The sequence below is a fragment of the Melospiza melodia genome, chromosome 8 (assembly GCF_035770615.1).
Source record: "Melospiza melodia melodia isolate bMelMel2 chromosome 8, bMelMel2.pri, whole genome shotgun sequence".
Lineage (NCBI taxonomy): Eukaryota > Metazoa > Chordata > Aves > Passeriformes > Passerellidae > Melospiza > Melospiza melodia.
In genome coordinates this window covers 11,216,046-11,237,433 of record NC_086201.1, presented here as the reverse complement: position 1 = coordinate 11,237,433, position 21,388 = coordinate 11,216,046, and the positions used below count along the sequence as shown (strand labels likewise).

At 43.5% G+C, this 21,388-nt stretch overlaps 1 protein-coding gene across 5 annotated transcripts in view; it reads left to right on the top strand.

Annotated features, from left to right (window-relative positions):
• Positions 1-19,091, top strand: part of SLC15A2 (solute carrier family 15 member 2) — a 52,365-nt gene extending 33,274 nt beyond the window's left edge. For 4 of the 5 annotated variants that reach the window (XM_063161776.1, XM_063161777.1, XM_063161775.1 and 1 more), the window contains 11 exons: positions 1,388-1,420; positions 2,482-2,570; positions 4,291-4,372; positions 6,281-6,406; positions 6,769-6,933; positions 9,554-9,600; positions 11,692-11,802; positions 12,856-12,952; positions 15,413-15,559; positions 16,582-16,686; positions 17,524-19,091. In XM_063161776.1, coding sequence (XP_063017846.1) covers positions 1,388-1,420; positions 2,482-2,570; positions 4,291-4,372; positions 6,281-6,406; positions 6,769-6,933; positions 9,554-9,600; positions 11,692-11,802; positions 12,856-12,952; positions 15,413-15,559; positions 16,582-16,686; positions 17,524-17,700 — 1,179 coding nt within the window. In that variant the 3' untranslated portion in view covers positions 17,701-19,091. Of the gene's footprint in view, positions 1-1,387; positions 1,421-2,481; positions 2,571-4,290; positions 4,373-6,280; positions 6,407-6,768; positions 6,934-9,553; positions 9,601-11,691; positions 11,803-12,855; positions 12,953-15,412; positions 15,560-16,314; positions 16,687-17,523 lie in introns of all 5 variants that reach the window. The other variant, XR_010028537.1, reaches the window with a different exon arrangement.
• Positions 19,092-21,388: the final 2,297 nt, after the last annotated feature.

The following is a 21,388-nucleotide window of genomic DNA, read 5'->3' as shown; positions in this document are numbered from 1 at the left end:
TGTGATGTATATCTAAAACATTAGTTTTCTGGTGTTTTGCTCACATGCACTTAGTGATCCATTAACAGGAGAGCTAAGTATCACCAGGTGTCACTACTGGCCTCTCCCAGGTGAGGAAAGATAGATTCAAGGCTCTGATTTCTTTTGTCACACCAACCTGCATAGCTCCTTGACTTTTGTTTCAGTCTCCTCTGCTCTCCCCTCATGAGCTACCCCACCTCAAGAGGGTGAAAATTAACTGCAGCATTGGAGTGATCCCACCCTTAGGCTTGTTGGAGTTCATGTTCATAATACTTTGTGACTTTCAGTTCAGTGGACAAGGGCTCAGCTAGGAAGTCTGGAGTCAAACAGGGAATGATTTAGTGTCAGATGAAGTATTTGCAGGCTCATTTCCTAATGGCACATTTCTATAGTGTGTGCAAAGTAGCAGGAGGGGGTATTTGTCTGGTATTTTTACATTCTCCCAGGAGGCAGCTGTGGGCAGAGACAGGCAGCCAGTCTAGACTCTGCTCAGGACAGGACTGGCAGACAGGAGAGAACCCCCAGTATTTTCTTGGAAATACATTATTTCCTTCATAATTTCTTCCCTCCTGCACTCTTCCCCCTGACCCTGAACCCTTCCCCCCATCTTCTTCATCTTAATTTCAAATGAAAAGCATTTAATGGAGTTCAGAAAACCACCAGTCCCTCCCTGGAGACAGGTCCATGGTTCCTTTTGGAGTCTCAGATCCCTCATCCATCCATCCCTATTGACCTTGCCCATTTGTGGGGCTGGGATAGTGATGCAAGTGTGAGGCACCTCTTACAGCCTTGAGGACTCTTGCCTCAAACCTGGAATCTGCAGTTGTCCAAAACCTCTTAGATGCAGATGGGGGGAGGAAAGAGGTGTTTGTGCAGCCCACTGGCTCAAGGATGGTCTTCTGTTATCCTTTTGGGAACTTGGGAGAAATGCCCAGAGAGCTCACAGGGTCCTGAAGTTTGAGAGCACTCACTTATAGGATTGGGGCTTTTCACATTGTGGAAGCAGGGAGGGAGGAAGCTCAAGCCTGCCTCCCAGCTCAGACACTAACACCCCCATCCTCCTCCCCTCACCCAGTTCATGGCTCAGCCAGCCTGAAGGATGGGCCTCAGTACCTGTCACGAGCTGTGTCACAGCTGCCAAATACCAAGGATTGAGTGCAGCTTCCTTCTGCAAAATGATCTTAATAAACACTGTGTCCTTAGACAAAAAGTGTCAAGAGCACAATATCAGCTAGTAAAGCCAACATAAAGCATTTGAGGAAACCACCTTGGCTGCAAAGGCCTCTCTGGGACCGATTACTTATTTACCATATGCACCGATATGTTATAGTGTATATGAATCACTTGGACTATCTTTTTGTTTCAGGGAATATATGTCCTTCAGCCTGACCAAATGCAGGTAAAAGATACTACAGGGTGGGAAATAACCCTTAGAATGTATCTTCTTCTTTGCTCTCATTTATATTTTTCTCATGGGACCAGTGGCCATTCTCTGCTCCTTTTCAAGGTGATAGCAGGTGCTCCTGCTGGTTGCTGTGGTGTGGCCTCTGCCTTATTGCTCACAGGCTGCTTTGCAAGCTTGGGGTTCAGAAGACCCTGAGGATGTCCTAGTGCAGAAGTTGACTCCTACAGAACAGTGCAGAGGTGTGGGGTAACATACCACCATAATAATTCTTGACCTAGTGCTGGCATGTGGATAATACAACCTGTATCTCCTTTTAACAGGCTCCTGTCCTGGGATGAACATTGTTCTTGAAATATGTTTGGTTCCTCCCTTTCTGCAGGGGAGATGAAAACATGAAAGCAAGATGGTGCTATGTTGTCACAGTTGATTACAATTCTTATGGTGAATAGCTCTGGAGAAATTCAAAGCTGTTCTGTTTCCTGAAATCTTCCTTTGGAACTGAAACAACATTTCTCCCTGCTTGTTCTTCATTGCTCTCTATTTTCTTGCTTTGCCACTTCTGGCTGGCAGACAAGCCGTGCCCCTACCAGGAGAAATTTTATTCCTGGGGGATTACTCAGTTGTGTTGAAATGTGAGAAATTGCCAATCTCACAGAATAGTGCCTGTTCCTCTGGGATTTTCCTGGAGTCCCAGGATGTTTCCATTGTTGCTGATTTGTTGTAAGGTCCCACCACAGCAACAAAGGTCACCTGTCTCTATTGTCAGTGGGGTTTGTACTCTTTAAAAACATCATCTTTCAGTTCTCTCTCCAGGGAAACTGGAGATGCTTGCTTGCCACTTGGAGGGGAGGATATGAACAAAATGTATTCATGCCTGTGAAAACTAAATAGCAGAAGATGTTAAGTGCAAACTGTGATTATATTTTAAAAGGAGGTTTTAAGTGTTTGTCCATGTCCCTTCTGTAATGGAATTATTTCTGGAGGACAGTGCTTTATGGGTTTAATTACTAAAAGTTGCTTTCTAGTCACTGAACTCCCATTCTTTTGTATTGCAGTTCTTAAATCCACTTCTTATTCTTGTCTTCATCCCAATTTTTGACTTTGGGCTCTACCCCCTGATAAACATGTGCAAATTGAATTTCACGTAAGTACCTGGGGACAGTGCAGATACATCTGTGCTTTTTCTTTTGCTGTAAGTGTGCAGAATAGCTTTTAAGGAAGAGAAACACAATTTTCCATTCACCTTTCCCAATACTTGAGTATACTTCAGTCCCAAGAGGCAGCATCACCCTCTTCCACAGAAGGAAGTGACTCATTTTCTCATGGAAATGCAGAGGGTAAAACTCAGTGATGTTGGATTCTGCTCTGTAAAGATTTTTCCAAAAGCAGATACAAGTAGTCTCACTTTGAATTTGATCAACATATTTTCCACCTTGTTTCCCAGGTCATGCCTAAATAATTCCCTCCCTGAAGAGTCCCCATGGGACCAAATTCATGGTCCCATGCTGGCTAGGATCTGAACCAGTGAGTGCATGAGGAGATTTCCACAAGAGCCAAGCATTTTATCCTTAGTCTATGTTAGCAAGAAGTGCAGTGTAATAGAAGCACACCTCAGGTTGTTTATGAGACCCACTTTATGCAACTTGTGTGAATTAACTTCAGAGTATCTGTACTCTGCCTCTGTGGACTGATGCCCTGTAGCAGTGGAAGTACATTATGTGCGCTCTTGGAGTGCCTTTGTCAGTGGAATTTCAGCTGAAAGGAGACAAGTTTCTAATGCCCCAGCACCACTTCTGCATGTGAGCCATAGCATGGGAAAGGGTAATGAGTGGGGTGACTGGCTTAAAAAGCATGTTCCTAATCCAAACTGAAGTGCTGGACAGACAAAACCACATAAAATGGAGGTGGCAGGTGCCTCAGAAGCCTCCCCCTTCACCCTGCCGGTCCTTTCCCACCATCTGAATTACTTGCACCTGAAGACATATCAAAATATTCTCCAGCCCTGCAGTGGTGCCCCTTATGGAGGATACACATCAGAGGCTGTGCTTCTCCCTGATACCATTGTGAGCCCATGGCCTGGACTGAGCCTTGACTTGGATAAAACTTCCTGCCTGATGACCAGATCACAGAATAGTTCACCCAGCAACAGAAACTCAAGCACCAGCCAGGATTAAATGCCAGGACTAAAGAGAGGAGATGACTGAATCTAGAACCAGATTTGTCTCAAATCTCAACAACTCAATACTCAGTTTGAATCTGCTGTTCTGGACATGTATTATTCTGATTTATATAATATCAGATTTTCTCACATAATTCTGGTAAAGTTGCACTAGCTTTGCCTTGAGTTTAGAAGAAAGCTCTTTATTTCCTAGAAATGTAAATGTATTGGCATGAGAAATAACCCAGAATGATGCCCCAGATGGTCAGAAACATTGATGACATAAAACTACACATTTTTCTATTCCTCGTTCCCACTGCTAAATAGAATGTTACTTTTCTTTTGCCTTTCCCAAAAGGGACTCGAAGATATGTAATTTCTGGTGCTTCTTCCAACATCATGGATTGACATAAAGTCATGACTATTCCCACTAGAAGAGCTGGGAAAAAGATAATGTGAAACTTGCAAGGAAGGAACTCTTTTCATGGCATATCAGTATTAACAGGCCTCAGTGCTGGCCTCATGCAGAATAATAAAATAGTTTTAAGTTAAGAGATTGGCAATTTAAACAGCTTGTCATCCTGAGTGCCACCTGTTGGACAGTTTATTACATGGGTTTAGCACCTCTCTGGCTCTGAGGAATGGAATTCTATAGTTTAAATTACTTTTTTTTTCCTTAATGGCACCTCTTTCATTTGCTCCATAGACCTATTAGGAAAATGGCAACAGGTATGATCCTTGCAGGGCTGGCATTTGGACTTGCAGCCATTATAGAAGTCAAAATAAATGTAAGTAAAGCACAAGGCATTCCTCAGAAATACTTTCTTTCCATGAGTTGTTATTAGTGATGTCTGGTAGATAATCCTTTAAGCCATTGTGCTCCTTGATCAAAGTTTGTAATGTTTTCTTTGCAATTGAGCATACTGATCCAGTTGCTAATGATAATTCTTACCTTGTCTACTTTTCCCTCTCTTTGTCTCTGTGTCTTTCTTTCTAGTCTTTGCAGTTTTGCTGTGCTGGTCATCTGTATTGGTCTATATTCTAGATTTCCATCGTCAAAGTGCTTGACAGACATCTAGTTAATGCTAGTGATTAATTTCCAAAAGGTAGTCTGTTCTCTCTCCTATTTCTTGCTGTAGCTTGCCTATTCTTTTCTGTTTGGGGTCTTTTGTGTGTGTGTGGTGGTTTTGGTTTTTTATTTAATTGTTTTAAAATTTTAAAATTTAATCACTTTCTTGCTTTATGATGGAGAAGGCTTTTTTTACAAGCCAAAGTGTTTCTCTGGAGAGGCAAGTGAATGCTGACACAGACATCAGGGACTGCCATCCCCAGAGAGGATGGCAGCACATCTCTTATAAATTCCATGTTAGCTCCTGCAGATTTGTACTGTTTGTTTCTGGCTCATGACCAGCATTGTGTAGACTTTGGCTGACCTTTGTCTCACAAAAGTTACTGTAGGATTAATTTTTAAAGCTTCTATGTATACTTAAAACGTTCTGTTAGAGTGGCTGGCTCACAGCCCTGGATTAACATCTGCTGGTTCCTCAGGTGAATCCCCTAACGAGCCTCCCACTGAAATGAGACTTGTGGGTTCAGGTCTTTTTTCTGATCTATTTATGCAAGCAAAGAAATGCTCATTGTCACCACCAGCATCTCTGGCCAAGCACCAAAGTTTGCTCTGGCTGGGGGTGAGAGGTTCCCTCTGCCTATGCATGAAAATCTTACCCTAAAGGCCATTTTAAGATCCAGCAAAGAGGAGGGTAAGATGGTCCATCTTCACTTGACTGTGGGTAGCAGAAGTGAAAAGCTACAGTAATGGAATTTGCTGGATAATATTAGCAGGCCTGTTGGTCCAGAGCAGCATATGGATACAAGGAAATCAGCTCATTCTGACTTCTTTGGCAGTGTGTCTCCCCACCCAGATGGGTTCAAAATGCCCTGCCTGCAATACCCAAATTATCAGATAAGATAGAAGAAAAATAAATAGCTCTGCAGTATTGCTTGCAGCTACTTGAAAATAAAATGAGAAAAAAGAGAAGTTAAAAAAAAATTAGCTCTGCAGGTAGTACAAGGCTGACACTGATTGATGTACTCTTTCTAGGAAATGGTTCCTGACAGAAGGAGATACCTCAGTGCTGGAGGCATCAGCTTATCTCTCTCAGAAAACAAGGAATAATATCTGTACAGTCAGCTGTATAGATTGCAAGGTGTACAGTAATGCAAAAGCACTGATTACAGACATGAAGCTGGACTGGGACTTTCAAAACTACTTAACTTTTGGTCTGATTCTTTTCCCAGTCACTGACTGCAGTGGGAAATAATTATTCTGGTCACTGCTTTTGAAAGCTAAGCACAAATTTTTCCATTCTGATGTGGCAGTTGGTTAAATCCAGGCACAAGGGAGCTGTATAATGAAAGCTGTGACATTGTTCTACCTCCTCAGTAGGTGTGCAGTCTGTACACTTAGTGGTGTGAAGAGCAATTTTTGGGAGGAATGATGGGTTGGCCATTGAGCTACTATGAGGAAACCTCCCTAAAAATAATTTATGTTCAGTTTCCTCTGAGTGCAACTTCTGTTGAGGAAGGGATGGGAAAGTGTCATTACAGAATGGAAGACTATTATGGCTAAAAATGAAGAGATATTAAAGTGCTAATAAAGCATACAGATGGCACTTAAAGCCTTTTACTTTAATTAGGAAACCGACATGCCTCGCCTTGTCCCAAAAGAAAGTTTAATTCGGGTCCTGAATTTGGCAAAAAACCCTGTTCAAGTGGCAATCCAAGACAAGGACCTATTTCAGCAGCCTGTGGAGTCCTTTCAGGTAAGCATATATTTGGGACTGAAAGGCCTGACTTGTATGTAATTGGAGAAAGGATGGAGTTTTTTACAGGCATTTTCTAATAAAGCCCACAGATGCAAAAGCTTGTTCTGCTCCATTGCCTTAGAAGTGCATGGGAATAGCTTTACAAATGAAGCATAATATCTCTGTTGTATGAAACAGAAATTGAACATTTGGAGAAGAATTTCCCAGCAAAGGATACACCTTACATTCACCTGTAATTAGGAATAAAGGATAACAGGATTACAGTCTCCCTTAAAGAGGGGATAGTGTTGCACCTGGTAGGAAAATACAAATCCTTTCTTATCTGAAGAAAGTGTAACCAAGTTTATTTTCTTCCACAGAACCCAGCTGAGTACTCAAAATTAATATTGAATGGAGAGCAACAGAGCCTTCACTTCACCCTGCAACATCAAGGATTGACTCTTGCTTTTAACTACACCATGAAGGAAAAATCAGTATACAGCTTAATTGTTTTTGAGGCAGAAGGAAGCCTATCAAGCTGCTTAGTGAGTGTGGGAGGGAAGTGTAAATACAGTATTAATTCAATGGCTGTGATGCTACAATGGGGTAATAGGCTCATTAATTCATTTGCTCAGTTGCAATGTCTGTCTGATTGCTCTCAGATGGTGTAAAACTCACTTCTTAGCTAGAGGCACTGGATCTGCACACATTTCTGCTGGTTGATTAATAGAGGCGTTGTGGCATCTGAGAGATTCTGGGCACACTTTAATCCACTGAGTGCTGCAGTGGGAGAGCAGAGTCATGCCTGCCAGGCAGCAGAGCTGGAGAAAGCTGGGGAAACAGAGCCAGGGGTTTTCCCCCAAAGATGGCTCTATAAAGCAAAGATGTTAAAGAGGCTCTAGGGCTGGCCATGGAATAAAAGCATCAGAGGAATGATTCTGGGATTAGTTATTGCAAGTGTTTAGTGAAAAAGCACAGAAGGCCCATTTGTTTTGCTGAACAGAATAAATGATTAAGCTCATTTCAGGCTGTTCAGCAGAGCTGGCTGTATTTGGACTTTTGTGTATTTCTGCAACAATCAGAGAGGGACATATGGGATGTGCAGGGCAGATTCTGATATCAATATGCATAGCTGTATCTTAAGAAGCTCTCTTGAAATTTATGGTGTTTTTGCACATTGTGGCAGGTGTGCATATGCTGTCAGAATCTGTCCTCATGCTGAAATATCCATTCTCTTTGCAGTTCCTGACCCTTTTACCTGGCAGAGTAGCCATACTAAGCATTCAATATTATACAGTAGAAACCATATAACTTTTTTGAAATTAATTGAAAGAATTTATTTTGTCATAGCATCAAGGTTTTTGGTGATGAACAGACTTTATGATTTGGAGTCTGGGGCTCAGTATCACACAAAGTTTCCCTGTGACCCTGAAAGATGTGTGCTGTTTCTTTAGGAAACGGATACTTGTCATTTCCATACACTCTTTAAGAAGCAAAAGCTTTCAACAGGTTTGGATCATAGCAATCTCAGAGCTCCAGTACATCTATGCTGCCCCAGCTGTCTAGACTGTGCTTAAATTAATGCCCACCCTGGCACAGGCAGGCTCTCATGTGCTGGGAAGCAGCTGTGCTGTTGGGTGATGCTATTGACCTGTCATTCACAGCTCTAGATAAGGGAGATGTGGAAGACAGTGTGATAAATGATACTTTTCCAGCATTGCAACACAAGGAAAGCAGTGCCAGCATCACTGCTGTGTTGCAGGGCTCGCCCTCGAATTACCTCCCTCACTGCTGGGTTTGGCCCACTCACTCAGGTGTGAGTGCTTTCCTGGAAGGATCCTATCTCAAATTGGTTTCTTCTCCTTTGTGGGTTGTTGAGTAGGCAGGAAATGAATTTGAGAGCTCTGGGGATCATCAGTGAAAACGAGTAATAGTTTGGCTGGTCTGTCTGCAAGGAATGAGAGTATTCATCCCCATGTGTCTCCTATGGAAAAAAAAATGATGTTGCCATTTATTATTTATTGCTCTGACATTTATTATTCACTGTGGCTATTTATTATTTAGGGCATATGTTATTTGTGGGTAGCATATTACTCTGAAGTACAATTGACATTAATAGATATACTGAAATTCTGGATCCCTGGTCTCAGAAACTCAGGGTTTTGCATCAGGAAAAAAAGTGTGGAGAAAGGGCCAGAAAATTTTGAGAGAGAGCCAGTTTCTAAAGTCCCTCTTGGCTTGCCTGGGTTCCATCTGTGGGCAGTGCAAATTGAAATTGCCCTGCCATCTTCAGTGGACATGGCACAGCTCTGGATTTCTACCCGCCAAGAGCTTTGCTTTGTGTTCTTTTTTTGTGACATACAACCTCCAGGGCAGGGCTGTGTCTTAACTCTGTTTTTTCAGCGTTGTACACCAAACAGGTTTCTCCAAATGAATGTTGATTAACTATCTAGCTGCTGTTTTAGCTGTGGTCTCCAGGAGAGAGGCTCTCACTCCCCAGTGTGCCCATCCAGATGGCCATTGCAGGGATCTGTCTGCAGGGATCTGTTTGTGAGCACAAAGAAGCCTCTTGGTTTCTTCTACTCTCTGCCTGGACATTGCAACAGTTTAATCTCTTGAGTACTGAGGATCAGGGAAAGCCTGAGTGATGCATGATCATCAGTATAGTAACCTAGCAGTTCCTGTCAGCTTTAGACTTTTGTGAAGTCTGTGGATATGACAAGAATCAGGGTCTGAAAGTTAGGCATTTGCAGATTTTGTAGGAGTAAGGCACTTAAGTTTAATTGTAACTAGTCACTGAAAGATGCTGATGTGGATAATGCTCTCTTGCTAGCTCAAGACCAAGAAAAATACTTTTTTTTGGAGAGGGTTACATGCCTCAGTAGAAGGGTGACTGGCTGAAACTCAGCTACCTTTGTTACAGAAGAGATGAGAAGAAAAGGTATGATCTCATCTTAAGCCCTTGGAGGAGATGAAGTTTTGCCATTGGCTTCATTGTACCAGGGCTCCCCAGCTGTGGCCTGATGTAAAGCTCATGTGAGAGTCCAGTTGATTTCCACAGGCTTTGCAGCACATGTGTAACTCTGCAGACACCCCTATTGTCTGCCACACATTGTAAGGCAGCATTAATAAATATGTTTGATTTTTTTTTCTTCCTCTCTTTAGATTACGGACTTGGAAGCAAAGCCAGAAAATGGTTTGGCAGCTGTTAGGTAGGAATGGCTTTTTTTGAGGATTTGGCGGTGGTTGGGTGAGGGGAAGTGCTTTTGTCTAATGCATCTGTATGTAACATAGCCCAGATGTTCTCGGGTTGGAATCCAGTCCACAGTTCTCATGCAAGACTTGGGTGTCAGCTGTGGAGGCTTGACAGAGTGTCACCTCCCACACATGCCATGCAGAGCTGAGAACTATTGCTGCTCACTGCCGAGGGTACTCTGGGCTCTGATGGCAACATAAAAGAGCTCCTTCCTTGGAAAAGTGGCAAATTCATCTCACTGATGAAAGGGAAGCAGCAATTTGGATAGCAGCTGTTGCTGTGTCCTTTGCAAATTGGCCAACCCATGGTCTTCACCCCAACTCATGCACAAGTTTCTACTAAAATGGATGCAGCAACAATTTTACATCCTCATAAACAATTCAGCTGGGCATTGGGCTCTGCTTAGTGCACTCTTCCTAATTTGAGCTACTCCATTTAGTCCATGAACACTCCCGTTCTGGTTTGTGCTGGCTGCTGAGGTGCAGAAGATGCAAATTTGCAAAAACCCACAAAAAACAAAACAAACGACTAAAAGCCAAACGAACAAAACCCAAACTCCCCCCCCCCCCCCAAAAAAAAAACCTCCAAAAAACCAGGATTCCACCTAGACCTTCTAGAGGATTTGGGCAAGGTGAAATTAGAAAAAAAACCAAAACAACAAAATAAACCCACCACAAAATAAAAACAAAAAACAACCAAACAAAACAAACCTTAAAATCAATGTCCAACCCCTTTATCTGAAAGCCTGTATAGACAAACTAGGAGAGCAGTATCTCTTCATAGCCCTGTACTTGTGAAGATTTCTATTGACTAAACACCTTGAAGCCTGATTCAGTCAGATTTTTTTTTATATTTTCTTGTGGAGATTTTTGACCAAATCCTCAGACTTTCCATTTAAGAATTTGTAAAGAAGTTTCAGTGGAAGAAACTATTTTTGCACTAAAACTTTACTTCTGTTAAGCACTTTACTAACTTCAGGGATTTCACCCCCATTCAAAGAACTGAAAACAAAAATATCTTAAAACAGGTCAAATGAAAAGCGTTTGGTTTTACTATCAATTTTTGAGTTGCCAGAAGGAAACTGTCTTTTGTCTATGAAAAAACACCAAACAAACTGTTCCCATATAAGTTTTAGTTTTGATAAAGATATCTTATTATGCTAGAAAACTCCTTGTCGCTGGTAGAAGCTCTTTGCCAGCATGGTGCAGCTGCTCATCAGGATGCGCAACTTCAGAGTTTCCTGTGCTCAGCTGAGACTCTGTCCCCTCACACAGCCACGGACCACTCAGCACAGTGTCACAGAATGGTCTGGGTTGAAAGGGACATTGAGATCACCTTGTACCAACACTCCTGCCATGGACAGGGACACGTCCCACTAGAACAGGTTGCTCAAAGCCCAATCCAACCTGGCCTTGAACATTTCCAGGGAAGAGGCATGCGCAACTTTGTTGGGCAGCCTGTTCCAGTGTCTCACCACCTTCACAATGAAGAGACTCTTCCTAAAATCTAACATGATTTAACTCTACCCTCTCCCAGTTTAAAGGCATTCCCTCTTGTCCTATAACTCCATACCCATGTAATAAGTCCCTCTCCAGCTCTCTTGTAGGACCCCTTCAGGTACTAGAAGGTGCTCTGAGGTCTCCCTGGAGCTTTCTCTTCTCCAGCCTGAACAGCCCCAACTCTCTCACTCTGTCTTCACAGGAGAGGTGCCCCAGTCCTCTGAGCATCTTCATGGCCTCCTCAGAATTTGCTGCAATCTTTGTTGGTCTCTGAGACTGGGTTGCCAGGAGGTTCTAGACCACAAAAAGTGAGGGTCACTTTTCACATAAAAAAGAGTAAGAGGGTAAACTTATGCGACAGGGAAAATAATCTTGTACTGAAAAAACTAGGCAATGAATCAGACAAATATTTTGGTGACTTGCAGAAGAGACTCATGAACTTGTGGAATTACAGAATGCTTTGGGAGAATATGCAAACTTCTAAAGTGTCTGCTATTATGCTTCTCCTGCCCTGTGTGACAGGTCAATGAAATATGGTTTCTTTGCAGATTCATTAATGCTTTGAGCCAAGATGTCAACCTCACTATCAATAGCAAAAGTTTCATCGCTGTTCAGAAAAACTACAGTGCTTCTGAGTACTCACTGCTGGAGAGGGACATGTAAGTCTCCCTTCCCGAGCTGAAGGTCCTTGCTGAGGCATTTCCTTGGGTACAAAGAGACTTTTCTCAGCCTAATAGCAAAACCTGCGTTGCTATTTTCTTGGCATGTGGTTGTGGGGCAAATGTTTGTAAAAAGCAGAATTATCAACTCAGTGCAGAGCAGGTGCTCCAGGCCAGTCATGTGTGTGCAGAAGTTTTTATTCACATTATGTGGGGGCCTGGAGGGAAGAGGCTGGCCCTTCCTGTGCATCTGTCAGTGGAGTAAGGTGGGACATGGCGAAGTGTCCTCTGCCATTTAGTGCCTGCTTTATTTTGTTACTCCCTAAGGCCTAAGCTCCTGGTGTTAGGGTGCTCTCAGGGAAAGGCCAGTTCATATTCCATGCTACCAAGTGTTAGCATGTGGGCTGAGAACATCAAGTAGCATTACATGGCTTTGCAGGCTGGGCTTGTTAGACAGGGCCTCCATATGGCCTTGGTTTGGCAGCACTGGAGTTGGCTCTTGTAGGGTATTTCTAGCATTTCCAATGTTTCAAAACAAGCTTCATGGCTTTTCTCTGCATCAGCTCCATCCAAAATATTTATTGCTGCAATTTAGTAGGACGCAGCAGCCATTGTGGCAATGCTACTGAGCCTCTGTGCCATCTCACACATCCAAAATCAGAAGAACAAATATGAAGGCTAATTTGCTCTATTGAAAGGAAACAAAGTTGCTTCTGGGTCCACATTTCTGATTTCCTGAAGAAATGCAGCAAAATTTGGGAGGAAAATAAAACCTAAGGGGAGGAAAAAAATTACATCAGCACTAAGAAAGAGCAGAAACCATTAAAAATGTTAGCAATGGCCTGGGTCATTAGGTAAATTCCAATCAGTGGCTAAGTGCTTCTGGAAGGATAAGATAGCAAGAACTCCAGCGATTGTCTGATGTAAATAAACACTACTGTATTTTTACACCTTGCATCCTCCCTGCTCCATTTCAGGGGCATGTTTGATAGCTCTGCTCTGTGTTCTTTGTGGAACTAACTGTGAAATACTGTACTTCATCCTTTTATCTAGATATAATGATGGAAAATGCATAACTGAAACAGGAGAGTTCCCCCTGGAGCTGGGGCTGCTTGACTTTGGTGCCTCATACACCGTTGTGATAACTAATGTAAGTGTTCCTGTGATGGTCACACACTCTTCTTCTACTCTCTGGTAGTGCTTTTGTTCCTGTGTTGGTGACTCTTACTTGCTTTGTCCACTTTCTGATCCCTGGGCAGCAGCCCTCTGAAGAAAGTCTGTTACCAAAGGGATTGTAAAAAGTTTTGGTACCTACATAAGCGAAGTGGGTAGGTATTTGTTCCACCTTCCACTGTGATCATGTCAGATTGCATGGGTTAAAAAGAAGTAAAATCTTTTCCTTGATAGAAATCCTCCATAGAAAATCATGTGATCTGTGGTTTGTGTTGGTCTCATGCCATCCTTGAGCAGTTAACATTGACCCAGAGCACTGCAAAGAGTTATTACCATCTGCCAAGAGCTGGCTCTGTTTGTGGTCTTTAAAATATTGTACCTGGTGGTGCCTCACACTCAAAAAATTTGCAGAAACAGTCTGCTCTATCCTCACATTCAGCTTACTGAACTAAAGTCTGATCTTCCAAGATTTTGTAAATTATGCATAGGGGGAAGAGGGACAAAGTCTTGAGGGAGGAGGTTGGTGAGGTTGTACATCTGTTTCCTCCTCTCACTCTCTGTACAGCTAATTTGGAGCCTAGTATAAAGTCAAGGCTTGGTTTTCTGAACAGCCTCGCCCTGATGAGGTCTGAGCACTTCTGAGAGGGTGGATTCCTTTCCCTGCCTGCCAACCTCTCAGACACACTGCTTCAACCCTGGTCCAGCTGGCTGGAGCCACGGAGATGAACGTGATCAGCTTAGTTCCCATTTTAACCTTTCCACCACAAAGGCACACAGACAAACTGGGTCTGACAGGACACACTGCTAAGCTGCCCTCTGGGACTTTGGCTGCTGTGTTGTGATGAGCAGAGCAAAGTGTTGTCAGCTACTCCCTGGCAGTGGCATCTCCCTGTTGGGCAATTAATGGGAGCTGTTCATGTCTGCAGAGTCCAAATACGTTGGGGGAAAAATATAGCCATGAAGCACCTGGCTTTTTTTTTTTTTTTTCCAATTCCAGTAGCTGGAGTGGGATGTACAGCCCTGGAGGGAACAAGCAGATGCTGCCATCTGTGAGTGCAGAGATTTATGTACATAAAACACACACACTTGAAGTGATGTTGGCCAGACCCCTCTTTCATGGCTGCAAGCCTCTTTCACCAGATGAGAAACCAGATAGAGAAGTTGCATTAAAAATACAACACTAAGAAAATTTCCCCAGAGCCTCTGGTAACAGGGCCAGCTGAGGTAAATGTGTCCCATGTCACGCCAAGGACTCCAGTTTGTGGTCCCATCTGCGTAAGTCCCTGCTATAGCCCTGGCTGCTCAGGGTGGCTCTGTGCCCCAGCCCTTCCCAACCCTGTGCTAGTGCTTTAATATTTTTCATCCTCTGTTTTTCCATCTCTCTCTCTGTGGTTTCTGCTTTCTGTAGAGAGTTAGTTTGCTTGAGGCCAAGATCACTTTTAATTATTGCAGTGATTTGTACTGAGCCCTGCTCCTCTGCCAGGAGTGCCATATAGAAGAACCAAGAATACAATATATCAGTCTGCTAATGTAGCTGAACTGTGAAACTTAAATCATGGGGATGCTGCCTTCTACCCAGCCTTCCTCAGTGTGCAGTTACAGCATGGTGCTTGTGACATTTCTTTATGGGCTAAAGAGCAATGCAGAGCACTCTTCTCACCCCTTTTAGCCTGCTGAAATACAGTCTCTTGATTTGCCTCCCTGGCAATGATTGGTGATTAAGAACATCTCGTAAACATCCCCTTGTATTTTCCCAAGTACTCTTCTTAAACACAGGGCTTTCTGCCTGAAGTCATTTCAACCTAGTGTTTTCCTGGCTTCTAGTCAAATCTCTCTCAGCCTCTGAGCCTCTGTGCATCACAGGCAGTATTAATTACACCTGGGAAAAGAAACAAAAATAATTAGGAATACAGCTACCATAACTATCTGAATAGATCTAATATGGAGCAGCCTTTGCTACTCTTGGCATTCCTGAGCTGAATTTGTTTGGGTGTCAGTGATATCATAGGGAAGTTGTACAGTGCTGATGAGATGGGAGCAGTGACCACATGGATGCAATGAGCACTTACCCTCTCATCCTTTTTTTGCCTTGGGGACAGCTGCAGGTCACAGGCTCTGCACTGGAGCCTCACAGGCTTTTCCCAGCCCCACTACATAAGACAACTTGTTGGTTTGCAATAATTCAGGGAATTCTTGTGGTACCTAAATGAGCTGGAATGCTTCCATCCTTCTCTCTCTGCCCTGTGCAGCAGGAGTCATCCTATTCCCAACAAGCTTGGAAATGGCAGGGTTGAGAGCCATAGTTTGCTTCAAAGGCAGGGCTTTTTTTCCACCTTTGCTTAAAACTTTGTTTTTTGGTAAATTTGCTGCTGTTGTCCAGGCAAAGAAAGATCTGATCTTTCAGCAACTAATCAGTGTGCCTTTATTTTCCTGCTAGATTTCTGGAGGTGCTGTTGAGACGTGGAAGTCAGAAGACATCAAAGCCAACAATGTCCATATGGCCTGGCAGTTGCCACAATATTTACTGATATCTGCTGGGGAGGTGATGTTCTCCATTACAGGTCTGGCCTTCTCCTATTCTCAGGTACTCCACTTAAAGATACGGACCTTACAATTAGACTTCAAGATTTATTTCTGCATCTGTCATTGACTTGTCATACCTCCTTTGACATGACACTAACAATGTTATCTATCCTTTAGCTGAAAGTGGTATTGTAACACAGCTTTCTGAGTGCCCTCAAGCTAAATTAATTCATATTCTGAAGGTACCTGTTCTCAGTGATACGTGGAAATATCCTTTTCTGGTAAACCTGAGAACACAGAACAGAACTGGATAGTTAACGGGAAAACTCTGAATATTTTAATATCAGGGTTTTCTCCTAGTGAAGTATTTTGTGCTATGTATTTTTCAGTGATGTAAAGGCAAGGTATCTCAAGGGCTACAGGGTGGCATGAGGACTTGGCACCTGCTTAAAATTGAGAGACTGAAGGGGTCTAAACATGCAAGGTTGTAACAAGGGAACAAGGGGTAATGAACCTGAAAGGGATGATTTGATTGTTGTCTGGGGAGGTTGATGAGAAGAGAGTACTGAGACATTACATGGTCAAACAGCTACTGAAGCTGCTCAAATCTATCCCTGGAGTAAGGTGCAGATGTTTATTAATGAGGATGATTAATGCAGTGGGATGATCTGTAATGGGATGTGAAAAATTTGTCCTCAGCAGGAAATTTAACATCAAGATCCAGTCTCTTTTCCAAAGGTGTACAGCCACATGGCACCAGACTCCAAGCTGCAGGGCTTGTGTGGCTCCTTGGACGTCCTGATGGTACCATTTCAGATGCTGCAGGTTGAGGATGACCCGGATTCAGCTCTGCAACAACAGCACCTCCTGCTTCTTCATGTGTCCTCCTGTCCATGTTCTGAAAGCTCCTTGTATGCAGATGTTGAGATTAACCACAGATTAACCACTCCACACAGAGGAAATGCCCCCATCTCCTCCTAGGCTGAGCCCAGTGGCGCCTGCCCTGGGCAGGACTGCAGAGGGTGAAGCAGGGCCCCAGGGCAAGCGCGGTCCCCACTGATCAGGCCCTTCTCCTCTTTTCAGTCTCCAGCCAGCATGAAGTCAGTGCTGCAGGCAGGCTGGCTGCTCACCGTGGCTGTGGGGAATACCTTTGTGCTCATTGTTGCCGAGGCTGCACCAATGGCACAGGTAGGGTTTGGCTCTTAAAACAGAGGTCGTGCTTTACAACAGGCCTCTGGTGCTTCTGGATGGCCATGTCCTGGTGCACAGCTTCCCTGCCCAGCCCCAGGCTCCTGCTCCTGAGCTGACAGCAGCTCCCTTGAGCTGTCCCCCTGCCCCTGCTCTGTGGGGCCCTCAGTGGAGCTCCCCTGGGGAGCACTGGCCCTCCCTGGCCCTCCAGGGGCTGGAGGTACCTGGCCTGTGCTGGTAATGCTGCTGGAGCTCAGCTCTAGGCACGCTGGCTGTGTCTGCACCTGGAGCCCGGACACAGTGGCAGCCACACCTTGAGTGCTCCCCAGACACGAGACCCGTGGGCACTCAGCTCTTCCTCAGGGGTCTCACCTGGGGAATCCTGCCAGGCTGCCTGTGGCATCCCTGAGATTTCAGGCTGATGTAGTTTAATTCAGGCTGCAGAAGTAGTTTAATTCAGGCTGTGAAACTTCTGGGATGATGAAGGTCTGAACAGAGGCTTATTTCTGGCCAGCATGAATCTGCCTCTCCCAAAAGAATCTTGTGGGCAAAAAAAGTCCAGGTGGGTATGTTCCAGTCAGATTTGTAAGAAAAGATTTAATGAAACCAACTCAAGCGAACTGTTTTGTTACAAGAGGTATCACATATTTGTAATTGCATTATGTGTACAAGCATTTATCAGAAAAACAGGATGAGAAAGTTTCCATCTTGTGAGCCATTTTGGAAACTAAGAAATGATTTTCACCCAGCTCTTTAAAAAGCACTTGAAAGTGCAGAGATATCCTCCAGACTGAGAGTCTGGGGTCTCCTGACCTGCTGTTCTTTTTTCTTTCCTAGTGGGCTGAATTTGTCTTGTTCACTGTTCTCCTCTTTGCTGTGTGCATTATTTTCTCCATCATGGGATATTTCTATGTCAGTGTGGATCCAGAGGACCTAGAAGAAAAGGAAGAGAAGAGAGAGACCTCAAGCAGAGGAAACATGATTGGTCTTGTTACTCAGAAAACAAAGCTCTAACACATCATGGGTTGGGATTTTTTTTAAACTCAGTTATGAGAAGGTGAAAAAAGGGTGGGGACAGTGTTTTTTTTATTTTAGAGCATTGCAGTCTTTGTTACTCAAAATGTAACCACCTTATAAATGGGACCAAACAGCCCTCTATAAAAACAACGGGGGTCCTGAAATCAGAACAAAACTCCTTGGGAAAGCTCCTCAGGTATTAAAAGCCCTTAGTAGTAATTGCAGTGTAATTTAAAACCTGCCCATCTTTTTAAGCATGGAATCCTTTCCTATGATTTTGCCTTAAACATATATTTAGGGCAGCAGGGAGGAAGGGTGGAAGGAATGACATATGACACAAAAATCTGGAAATGTTATGAAAGAAGAAAGAGGAAAAACTAGTATAAGAATTAGGGAAGAATAGATGTTAGTGACAGAAGGATTTTTAATGCTATCATCAAGGACTGTAAGGGTTACACACAATCCCAAAGGATTTCATCATGTAACTCTCCTTATGAGTATTTCATCCCATTATTGCATGTTATGAATGGTTCTGATTTATGATTTTCACCTTCAGGCTCAGAAGTAATAACAGGGAATTAAATTCTGCAGACTAAAATATTCCCAAAACACTGCTGACGAAGACAAGCATGCTGCCACCTCTCCCATTTTTTCCCCTAGAAGTTTTTAACAACTGATGGTGTTCTTTGATTAGACATGATTAGAGAATTGCTTTATGCTTTCATATTTCAGAATTCCAGACAGTTATTTGCCATCTTCCTATACATTAAGCCTTTATTGGGCATCTCCTTTTACAGCACCTGTCACTGCAAGTTAGGATATGGCTGATTTCTTATCTCATGCCTCAGTTATTCCCCACTGGGAGACAAGTTGCAGTAGTTTCTATAAAATTCCAGGCATCCTGCAGTGAGTTATTTACAAGGATGCACTTTATCATTTTTTCAGTCTACAAGAGGAGACCATGGCATATGAGATTTTTCTTTTTCCTCCTTGTTTGTCTGTCTCTACCAGACTTTGGATATAGCAATTTTATTGGAATTGTGATATAATTGTCTGATTTTCCTCAATTGCGTGAAGCTGTGATTTCATGTTCTGCATAGGAGTAATCCAACCACTGCTGATCTAGTAAAACTCCTGAGAGAGTCCCTGCCTTCCTCTGTCACTTCAAGGCCACAGTTGTAACAGGTATGGCCTAATTCAAAACAAGGTTGTCAATAGGATCTTCAGGTTCACAGAGAATAAGTTTTAAATTATGCTTTCCTCTTCCATCTTGGCAGTGGCCATAGGTGGTTACTGATACTTGGATTCCGGAGATCACAAAATACGTGTTTAATTTAATTCCTGTTCAGGACAGTGCTAGGAAATACACTTAGTTTGACACCACCTCAGCTCCTTTGATGTGCTGCCAGTGTGTGTGTGTGTGTGTGTATCTTCTTGAGTAACACTAACAAAACACAGCTTTTTGGTTTTAACTCACAGCCTAAGATTGATCCTTCTGCTTCCCATCCTAAGTGGGCATGGACTTTCAGCACTTGTTCTGCGTGAGCTCCTGCCTGCTGTGAAGTAGCATCTGGGGTTGTGCCAGAGGGGGACCATGGTCTCATCAGATAAATGAGAAGAGGCTGCAGATGTGCACGCAGGAACACTTGGGGTGGTTCAGTCCATGCAGAAACATTTATTAAGCTGTGGTGGCTGGATCCAGGCAGCTGAACCCTGCAACTCCATGGAGAATGAAGGGCATTGAAAGCCACCAATTAGGTCATCCAACCTGCTTCACAGAAGCCAAGTGAGGATTATTCCCCTCTGTTCTTTCTGGTATTGTTCTCCTGCTGTGATTCTTTGTGTGGGTTCTTTCTCCTCCAAGCATTGTTGTTTTCCTAATCCCATTTTATGACACACTGTGAATCGGCTCAGAGGCTGCTGAATCACTCTGCTGTGATGCTGTTTGACTGGCTTCCAATTTGAAGCACTAATAGAAAGCATTTCTTCCTCCACCCACTGCAAACAAAACAAAAATCCCCAAACTGAAGGAATGGCCAGGCTCCAGTAACACTGAACAAACACAATTTAGAATTATTGGAGCATTTAATTTTTTATAAGCCTTGAATTTAAAAGTATGTTGGGCTTCGAGGGCATATGTGGTGTAGAGACAAAATTACTGAAGCACTTTCCCTGGGAAGCATTGGTAAGCAGTTCAAAGGTGCAGGAGGGAAAGCAAGGTCTCCAGATCTCTAAGACTACGTATGCTTGAGAACCTCTTGATTTTTTTTTGTTTTATTTCCTTATTGGCGACACTACCAGAAGCTGTCACAGACTCTGAGCTTAATTTAAAGGAATCGTTCCAAACTCATAAAAGATACATTTAGGATGTCATCTGTATCTGCTTTTTAGACTCCTGATGCCAAATTGCCCCTTTCCAAATATCTCCGTGTTCCAAACTGTCACCATAATGCTGGGGGAAGGAAAAATTGCAATTCACAGTTGGGAAGATTATGAATAGGAAGGCAATGCTATAAATAAAGTGCTAGCATGAGGCCGGGGGCTGCTTCTGCAGCCCCTCCCAGGAATTACTGGGGGGACTGTGAGGCTCTGTTCACATTTCTCTCAGAGATGAACTGGTTACTTCTTCCCACCTGCTCATCATCACCTATTGGAAGCTTTTCCCTTCTCTGATCTGCCTGCTTGGTTGCTGGTATCATCCTTCCCCACTGCTTCACTTCAGCTGCTGCTGTAGCTTTGCTAAATTGGACCCATTTATTTGGAATGCACCACCAGTTTGGAGGGATTTCCACTGGCATGCTCACAACCAGCCAGGAGCAAGCTGGGGGCTCTAACAGTGAGCTGCCCCTTCTGTAGGGGCACTTCTCCAGTTTTAGAGCCACAACTCCATCCTTGGAGGCCTTGCATCACTTTCAAATGGACTCAAGATTGGATAAAAGGTTTGGGATTTGATTCCATGGAGTAATGAGTTCTCTGGGTTTTTCCTCCATATGGTCACCTCAGAGATGAGGCCATGCTCAGCTTTTCATACCAAATTTTAGAAAAATATTCTTTATTCCTCACAATTCTTTGCTTTAGGATCACAGGGAGGATCCAAAGTAGTGATAGCATATGTAAAGCTGAATGAAACTCCATAGAGAAATAGCAGCCTGCTGCCTGTCCAGCTTCACCTGTCACTGAAGACTCTCAGCTGTTGGTGAAGCTTTCCCTGGCACAGATTAGGGGAAGCTCACTCCAACTGACCTACAGGAATTATCCTCTCCACCTGAGGGACAGGGAAGAGGTGGTGGGGGGCTGTAGATGTGCTGCTGCACAAACCTTCATGGAGATTGCGGGGGTTTGGCTTTGCTCTGCAAGTATGTGTGTTTATCTGTTTCTCTGAAAGGTGCTTTCTGAGGAGGAATTTTGTGCAGAAAATTCATTTGCACTGGCTGCTGCCAATTTTCCCCTTAGCAGGTTGTAAGTGTGACCAGTGTTATTTCCAGTTTTGCATGAGATAAGCATAAAAATGAGATTTCAAACTCAGCAAAATAACATCTTTGCTGTCAGTTCTTAAATTTACCTTTTTCTGAGGCAATCAAATGCCTTTAGGTAGCGAGTTCTCTGTGCAGCTCAAGGGGCTTGCATCTCTCTTTTCTTCCATCTTCTTTTCACCACAATCCCAGAATTCCAGAAGATGAGCCCC